The sequence below is a fragment of the Oncorhynchus kisutch genome, linkage group LG6 (genome assembly GCF_002021735.2).
Source record: "Oncorhynchus kisutch isolate 150728-3 linkage group LG6, Okis_V2, whole genome shotgun sequence".
Taxonomy (NCBI): Eukaryota; Metazoa; Chordata; class Actinopteri; order Salmoniformes; family Salmonidae; genus Oncorhynchus; species Oncorhynchus kisutch.
This window is the reverse complement of record NC_034179.2, coordinates 14,399,117-14,408,349: the sequence shown is the minus strand read 5'-3', so window position 1 is coordinate 14,408,349 and position 9,233 is coordinate 14,399,117. Positions and strand designations below refer to the sequence as shown.

At 41.3% G+C, this 9,233-nt stretch overlaps 1 protein-coding gene across 1 annotated transcript; it reads left to right on the top strand.

Moving 5' to 3' along the window:
* Positions 1–240: 240 nt before the first annotated feature.
* On the top strand, positions 241–9,131 carry LOC109892357 (progestin and adipoQ receptor family member 3-like). Its single transcript, XM_020484843.2, has 7 exons — positions 241–436; positions 4,699–4,924; positions 5,144–5,306; positions 5,463–5,618; positions 5,788–5,985; positions 6,115–6,205; positions 6,336–9,131. Exons 2-7 carry the CDS (start codon positions 4,740–4,742, stop codon positions 6,488–6,490), a joined length of 948 nt encoding a protein of 315 aa, XP_020340432.1. The 5' UTR covers positions 241–436; positions 4,699–4,739; the 3' UTR covers positions 6,491–9,131.
* The last annotated feature ends 102 nt before the right edge of the window (positions 9,132–9,233 follow it).

Sequence of the window (9,233 nt, the reverse complement as noted above, 5' to 3'; positions counted from 1 at the left end):
TATAGCTATTCATTGTAGTAAAATGAAATCATTGCTGTAACTGTATCAAAAATCATATACATTTGGCCATTTGGGCCATTTCCATAATATCCAGATGGGCCATAAAAAAAGCTTTTATTTATGATCAGATATTTGGAGCCACCCAGACTTCAACTGGTGTTCATGAAATCGTATCACAGAGTTACTGTCTATGATCGTATTGTATTCAGGCAGTTTATAAAGTCCAGAGAGGGGGTCCTCGGGCGCGACTTGCGCAGCCATGTCCATTGTGTAATTTTAGAACTCTGTTTTTTGTTTTGTGCTTATGTATTTTCTAGCATGAGCTGCTGGGCTAGCCAGCTCCTTAAAATATTGTATTAATAGCTTGCTAAATCACAAAGTAAGGTGTATTGTAGCTAGATGACACTACGTAGCCATCGATAGCATGCAACAAAAGGTAATTTTCTCTCTGCGAGATCAATTCCGCATGCTAGCATGTCCGGCTAAATGTCAAGTTGGAATGCATATATTTTGATCAATCGCCTAGCTCTGATTTATTCCAATAAATGATCTATTACCAAAAGCATGTTGACTTGCCAATTTTATTAGTCATAGGTTCAGATCCTCTATTAGTCTTTCCTAAAAAAAAGCGATCTAACGTTATGCTTGCCAGAATATACTGACCCCTACCATTATGCTTGTTTACACTGAGCTGCACCGGGGTCGGAACGCAATCATGGTTACATTAAAAGACAATGTATTCTTGATCTGTCAATGCCATCAGGAGGCTCCATGTGGAGGTTATGATGCAAAATTGCAGAGCCTCTGGAGGCTTGAAAAGGCCAAATCTAGCTCCATATTGCAATACATAGGGCTCAACAGCTCCACATATTTCCATGTATTCAAATCAAATTTTATTTGTCACATACACATGGTTAGCAGATGTTAATGCGAGTGTAGCTAAATGCTTGTGCTTAATATTGTCAGGAGCTGAGTAGGGAAAGGGGGGATACCTAGTCAGTTGTCCAACTGAACGTATCTTCCACATTTAACCCAGAGAGCTGCAGGGAGCTGCCTTAATCAATGTCTTCAGCACCTGGGGAACATTGATTAATCCACTTAGTTCAGAATGACAGATTTTTACCTTGTCAGCTCAAGGATTCGATCCAACAACCTTCCAGTTCCTGGCCCAACGCTCTAACCACTAGGCTACCCACTAGTACCAGCAACTCACATTATCTACTGCTTGAGCTCCTGTTCCTCTTATAGAATATTAGCTCAAAAGTATTGTGGAGCTGCTGCACGTAAATATAAACCGTACCGGCACCTATTTCAGTCCAAGTCAAGCATATATGCATATAGCTCCACAATGACATGATTGGTTGATGGTAGGTGGGGGTGCAGTTCATCCTGTATAAACACAAACTTGCTTACTTCACAAAAAACATGGAGAACTTTGACGAAAGACTATCAGAACAAATTCACCAATATAATACATCTTTATGTCGGGATTTCAAAGACACAAAATAAGTTTGAACTCCTGGAAAGACATTGTGGAGGAAGCACCCGAGTGGCGCAGCGGTCTAAGGCACTGCATCTCAGTGCAAGAGGCATCGCTACAGTCCCTGGTTTGAATCCAGGCTGTATCACATCTGGCCATGATTGGGAGTCCCATAGGGCGGCACACAATTTACCCAGCGTCGCCGGGGTAGGCCGCCATTGTAAATGAGAATTTGTTCTTATAACTGACTTGCCTAGTTAAATAAAGGTTCAAAATAAATCATAATAGGTATACAGTTGAAGTTGGGAGTTTACTTACACTGAGGTTGGAGTCATTAAAACTCATTTTTCAAACACTCCACAAATGTCTTGTTAACAAACTATAGTTTTGGCAAGTCGTTTAGGACATCTACTTTGTGCATGACATCTACTTTGTGCAAGTCATTTTTCCAACAATTGTTTACAGACAGATTATTTCACTTATAATTCACTGTATCACAATTACAGTGGGTCAGAAGTTTACATACACAAAGTTGACTGTGCTTTTAAACAGCTTGGAAAATTCCAGAAAATGATGTCATGGCTTTAGAAGCTTCTGTTAGGCTAATTGACATAATTTGAGTCAATTGGAGGTGTACCTGTGGATGTATTTCAAGGCCTACCTTCAAACTCAGTGCCTCTTTGCATGACATCATGGGAAAATCAAAGGAAATCAGCCAAGACCTCAGAAAAACAATTGTCGACCTCCACAAGTCTGGTTAATCCTTGGGAGCAATTCCCAAATGCTTGAAGGTACCACGTTCATCTGTGCAAACAATAGTACGCAAGTATAAACACCATGGGACCACCAGCCATCAAACCGCTCAGGAAGGAGATGCGTTCTGTCTGTTAGAGGTGAATGTACTTTGGTGCAAATAGTGCAAATCAATCCCAGAACAACAGCAAAGGACCTTGTGAAGATGCTGGAGGAAACAGGTACAAAAGTATCTATATCCACAGTAAAACGAGTCCTATATCGACATAATTTGAAAGAACGTTCAGCAAGGAAGAAGCCACTGCTCCAAAATCGCAATAAATAAGCCAGACTACGGTTTGCAACTGCACATGGAGAAATGTCCTCTGGTCTGATGAAACAAAAATAGAACTGTTTGGCCATAATGACCGTCATTATGTTTGGAGGAAAAAGTGGGAGGCTTGCAAGCTGAAGAACACCATCCCAAACGTGAAGCACGGGGGTGGCAGCATGATGTTGTGATGGTGCTTTGCTGCAGGAGGGACTGGTGCACTTCACAAAATATATGGCATCATGAGGAAGGAGAATTATGTGGATATATTGAAGCAACATCTCAAGACATCAGTCAGGAAGTTAAAGCTTGGTCGCATATGGGTCTTCCAAATGGACAATGACCCCAAGCATACTTCCAAAGTTGTGGCAAAATGGCTAAAGGACAACAAAGGCAAGGTATTGGAGTGGCCATCAAAAGGCCCTGACATCAATCCTATAGCAAATTTGTGGGCAGAACTGAAAAAGCATATGCGAGCAAGTAGGCCTACAAACCTGACTCAGTTACACCAACTCTGTCAGGAGGAATGGGCCAAAATTCACCCAACACATTGTGGGAAGCTTTTGGAAGGCTACCCAAAATGTTTGACCCAAGTTAAACAATTTAAAGGCAATCCTACCAAATACTAATTGATTGTATGTAAACTTCTGACCCACTGTGAATGTGATGAAAGAAATCAAATCTGAAAGAAATCATTCTCTCTACTATTATTCTGATATTTCACATTCTTAAATAAAGTGGTGATCCTAACTGACCTAAGACAGGGGATTTTTACAAGGATTAAATGTCAGGAATTGTGAAACACTTAGTTTAAAATGTTTGGCTAAGGTGTATGTAAACTTCCGACTTCAACTGTAGATGCAGTAAAGAGGTCAATGGAATGCAGACCGTGGGGGATAGAAGGGCAATGGATTGGGGCACATTCAACAAATCTGATCTAAGTGAATATTTGTCAAATCCGCCATGATTGATGTACTGTAACAGGCCAACAATGTGGGTACTAAATTCCGATTTGGATATATTTAGCTGTTTTCGCTGCATAACATTTAGAAGTTGTCCCCTTTTCAGGTTAAGAAGAAGTGACTAGTAAATGCTAACTCCCGTTTGTATAAGCAGGTTAGCGTAGCTAGCACACAGAAATTGGTGGTGTAGTCAAAGTCGTTTTAAACTGTAATGCAGTTGATTGATGACATGAACATGTATTGGGGTTGACCTCCATACAAACATATAGTGTGAAATACACATAAACAACAGCCTAAATGTAGGCTGATTTTGCTGGGGGGCAGTGAGGAGATTCGGGATAGAGATGCAGGTGGGAAAATGGTGCATCCTTTTTTACTTCATGCTATTTTGGCTGAGCTATGTCAAGCAGCGGGAAATTGACTCCAACAACTCAGAAGAGGTAAGGTATTTTCTTTTTGTTTAGCCAGTTGCTCGTAATTAGCTGGATGGCTATATAGATGAATCCTGAATCACTACGAGACCAATTTATTGGATGCGTATGACAGCTGCCCGAAGCTCAAGATGTATGAATCGGCCGCATCGCTGTAAACACTGTACAGCCACTGCAGACTCTGATTGACCATAAAATCAGCTTTTAAGACACTGTAGCTGACGCGAGATATGGATCGGAAAACATACCTCAATGCAGGATTGGATATGCCACTAAATTTGACCTTTATCCACACTGATACATCGAGAAGATTGAAATACTGCTAATTTTCGTTCTCATGCTAGCTAGCAGTAGCCACCGCAGTCATTTTGGAATGTAGGGTCAGCCAATCAGCTCCTTTGTTGTTCAACGCCACGTGCCATTCCATAATGGCTGCTTTGGCTGATGTTAGCTAGCCTGATAACACAAAGTACTGTTTTCCAGTTTTCCAGTGTGGATGTGTGTACAGTGTAGAGGAAGTGTGGATGAAGGTACAACTTGCAGTACAGTACCCATCCCTTTATTGAGGTACGTTTTCCGACCCTTATCTCCTGTCGGCTCCACAGTGTTCTTAATGTAACCATGATTGCGTTTAGACCCCAGTGCAGCTCAGTGTAAACAAGCATAATGATAGGGTCAGTATCTTCGGCCAACCTTAGATTGCAGTGACCCCTTAGTTCCATGCCATAACTTTACCCTGTTGTGCCCTTGTCATCTTTTCAGCCTTAAACCTGTGCCAGAACCGTGAAATCTGATGTTCCAAAATGCCTCATAAACTCCTCAAGTTACTCCTGGGAAGTTACCAGTGGCTGGCCAGTTACTGGCCCGTCCTTATGCCGAGGGGAATCCGCCTGTACACATTTGAACAGATCCCATTATTCATGAAAGAAAACCCATACATTACAGATGGATACAGAGCCCGTTTACAATCCAAACTTTGTTTAAAAAGGTATGTCAAGAGAATAATATAGCTAAGCTCAATGTAAAGTAGATGTTGTTGTACAGTGTTGTTGCTAGTTGTTGTATAGCCTGGTCCCAGGTCTATACTGTCTTGCCAACTCATATGGTTATTGCCATGTCAAACAAAATTAACCATAGCAGTTGGCAAGACAGCACAAACAGATCTGGAACCAGGCTAGTTGTTGTGTATTGTTTTCCACCCCTCTAGCATCTTTGTGCTGTCCAATGAAACAGTCAACATATGGACTCATCTGTTGGGCTTCCTCCTGTTCTTCCTACTGGGGGTGAATGACATGTCTACAGTCCTGCCGGCTTCAGGTGCCAACAGAGAAGACTATGTCATCTACTGCATAGCACTCTTCTGCTTTCAGGTGTGTGTTTGGGTGGGTGGGTGAGAGTGAGAGAGATGAACAGAAAGAAAGAGAGTGAGAGGTCACAGCTATCTGTCAGTCTTATTTTGTTGTGGTTTACAGGTCTTACCTGTGTTCAGGAGAAGTAATGCTGGTGTATTTGACCTGTTTTTCTAGGTGTGTATGCTGTGTTCTGCAGGGTATCACATGTTCTCCTGCCACCTCTCAGAGAAGACGTGTCACCGCTGGTTGGCGCTGGACTTCGTTGGAATCTCTGTGGGAATCCTGGGCTGTTACATTCCAGGGGTCTTCTATGCCTTCTACTGCATCACTGTATGTTTGTCAATAATACATTCCATTATTTATTTTCTTTTTCCACTCATACTCTTTGTTTTTGTAAATGTATACTTGTGCAAACTGTCTCTGAAATCCCATCTCTTCTCCCCACATATCTTTCCCCATTTCCTGTCTACTACCCCCTCCCTCTTTGTCTCATCAATAGTTCTGGAGACAGGTGTACCTGGTGACTGCTCTAGCGTTGATATTGGCCGTGTTCTTAGCTCAGATCCACCCTCACTACCACTCTAAGGAGTGGCGACACCAGCGTACTGCCATCTTCTGCTCCGTGGCTGGCTACGGGATCATCCCCGCCGGCCACTGGGTCTGGCTCAATGAAGGCCTCGGCTCAGCTGTCGTCCAGGTGAGGCAACAGATTCCTGAATCAACACTTTATTTGAAAGTTGGTTGACTTCATAACACATTCATAAACAATACAATTATGCATCAGTCAAGTATTGTTACCCTTACCATATGTTCTCTCTGTCTGCAGTTGTTCCTCCCTCGTGTGATTGTGATGTATTTGATAGCTGGAGCTGCGTTCCTCTTTTACATCTCTAAAATCCCAGAACGCTGCTTCCCAGGTGAGCCTTCATGCTTGACACATCTATTCCACAATATTACAAATTACCTTGTATAGCAAATAACCACTCATGTGATTAAGTGCACCTTGTCTTGCTCAAGTGACCTTGTGATGCACTTTGACCTCCACAGGTCAACTGAACTATCTGGGTGCCAGCCACCAGGTGTGGCATGTCCTTGTGGTGTTTTTGCTCTACTGGTGGCACCAGACTGCTGTATATATCATGAAATTCAGGCACAGCCAGCCATGCCCTCCTTTCTACACCCAGCCTGGTCTCATAGACTAGACGTAACATAGTAAAAGTAAATCTGGGACACTCAAATTAGTATGATATGTTACGTTTGGTATGGGTGGTTGTTCGAGGTGTATGGGTGGGTGAATGTCTAGCTATCCAAAAGGTTGTGTGTTCAAATCTCGTCACGGACAACTTTAGCAAATTTTCAACTACTTGAACTTTTTAGCTACTTTGAAACTACTTAGCATGTTAGCTAACCCTTCCCCTAACTCTTTTAGCCAGCCCTTCGCCTAACTTTAACCCTTTAACCTAACTCCGAACCTTAACCCGTAACCCTAAACTAGCTAACATTAGCCAGCTAGCTAACGTTGGGTACAACTAATTGGTATTCGTAACATATCATACGTATTGCAAATTCGTAACATATTGTACATTTACAGATTCATAACAAATTGTACATTTAGCAAATTCTTAACATATCATCCAAATTGTAATTCATAACTTATCATATGAAATGGATGATGACATCCACAAATTAATACATACAATACGAAACGTAACATATCATACTAAATTAAGTGTCTCAGAATTACATACAGAATAATACAAAATGCTGAGAGACCAGATTGCTACACAAGCAGTGACTAGAGCCTCAAGCTGGCCCAGCCACCGACTGAGCAACAACCTGTACTGTAGCCACTCGATGCAATTAAACCAGACTACAGACCTCTAGAATTCTATCATACAGATGCCCAGTCAAGCAGACAAGAGAGTAGCCTCCCTACCAGAACAACTATAACCATACCGTTAGACCTTGCAGATGTCTGTAGAAAGAGCGAACGAGTAAAAGAGTGGAAACATCTCTCTGGTTTTAAGGATTGCGATTGGTGGTATGCAATCGTATCTGCTTTCTGCTGAGACTTCTGTAAGGCCAGGTTATAAGAAGGAAAGACATGTCAGTCATAGCCTGGTCGCAGGTCTGGGAAGCAAGATGGCACAAACAGACCTGGGACCAGTCTTGGTGAAGTCACGAGGACACACAGTACAGCTTCAACTGATAGCTGGAGCTGCGTTCCTCTTTCTGTTATTCTCCGATTATCTTTTCGTATTCAAGATTGTTTTTTTTACCTGATTTGTATCTATTAATTTGCATGTAAGCTACTGTTTGAATGTTACATGCTGTGAAATGGTACTTCTTGAAATGCTTTCTTGAGCACATGGGACTTTACAAGGGTTATGTGCAATCTAGAATATATATCCTTTGGAAACTGAACATAGAGCCTATGTTCAGTTGTTTTTGCCTGCATAGTTATCTTACTGTATTTCATTAATGGTGGGGTTGAGTAGTTATCTTACTGTATTTCATTAATGGTGGGGCTGAGCAGTTATCTCACTGTATTTCATTAACGGTGGGGCTGAGTAGTTATCTTACTGTATTTCATTAATGGTGGGGTTGAGTAGTTATCTTACTGTATTTCATTAATGGTGGGGTTGAGTAGTTATCTTACTGTATTTCATTAATGGTGGGGTTGAGTAGTTATCTTACTGTATTTCATTAATGGTGGGTTACTTTTAGTATAAGTGGTCAACTGACCTCCTTCCTCTCACAATCCACTTGAATCTAAGGGCTGATTCAAGAACTGTTTAGAGAAATGTAACCAACTAAACATAAACCCAATAAAATAGATTGGGAGTGAATGACCCTTGCTTTAATTAGTTTGTGAATAGACTATTTATGAATCCGTCCCTCTATTCACTTACTATATAACCTAACGTAGCGACGTCAAAGGAACACCTGAGTAGAATACCCCACATTTTGGTCCTGATGATATTTATTTTTTTAAATAACTTGTGGGAGGTTCTCTTCTGCACTATTCAACCAATCCAGTAAATGTGAAGGAGGAGCGTCGCCTTTTTAAGCATCCAAAAGCTGAAGTCGCGTCACAGGCTCTTCCATTTCCACTGAAAACCGGTTGCACCCAGTGTTTGCAACCCTGCTGATGGTGCTTACTATATAGTACATGGGTCTGTGAACAACTGCATAAGAACAAATACTTTAGAGGCCAGTATTATCTATTGTATGACTAATACTGTACGGTTTTACAATCACATTACTGACAGGTCTATCTATGCACAATATGGTGTCCTGTAGATCACAGGTGGCTGGTGGCACCTTAATTGGGGGGGGGGGGGGGGGGGGCGAGCTTATAGTAATTGGCTGGAATTGATTTGATGGAATGACATAGAAGTGTTTTAATACCATTGTTATGAGCTGTCCTCCCCTCACCAGCCTCCTGTATTGTAGATCTCCTACTGTGTAGCTAATACCCATAGAGGTCATTCGACCGTGTCAGATAATGATGCTCAGAACATATCACAGCCGTTAAAGGCCCACTGTGACATTCATAGCCTATATTGACTGTTCGTTAGCCTTGTTTGTAAATGAGCTTTTGTTTCAAGTATGCCTTTAATTATTTCACTGTATTTTACCTGGTTGCTATAATGTCGGTCTTTGGTTGTCCAACATTTGTTTTTCCATTCATTTAGGCATTATTGATGGACTTACTTTTGAATGCTGGAATGCACTGACTAAAGGGACACATTATTTTAATCTGTAATATGACATGTCTCGAGTATTATAAATGAATAAAGAATGCCTAAAAGGATTGTCATTGTTGAAGTCAAATGTCATTAAAAAAAAGCCATTACTCTCATTATTTACTTTCACTTGTGGCTATATACGATTATTAGAAAATGGCATCCTCCTCAAAGTTAACAAGAGCATAGTCTCCTT

Coding starts and splice junctions, on each gene's coding strand:
- LOC109892357 (XM_020484843.2), top strand. CDS start 4,740: ATGCCTCATAAACTCCTCAAGTTACTCCTGGGAAGTTACCAGTGGCTG. Junction 5,307..5,462: donor TAGCACTCTTCTGCTTTCAG/GTGTGTGTTTGG, acceptor CTGTTTTTCTAG/GTGTGTATGCTGTGTTCTGC. Junction 6,206..6,335: donor CCCAGAACGCTGCTTCCCAG/GTGAGCCTTCAT, acceptor TGACCTCCACAG/GTCAACTGAACTATCTGGGT.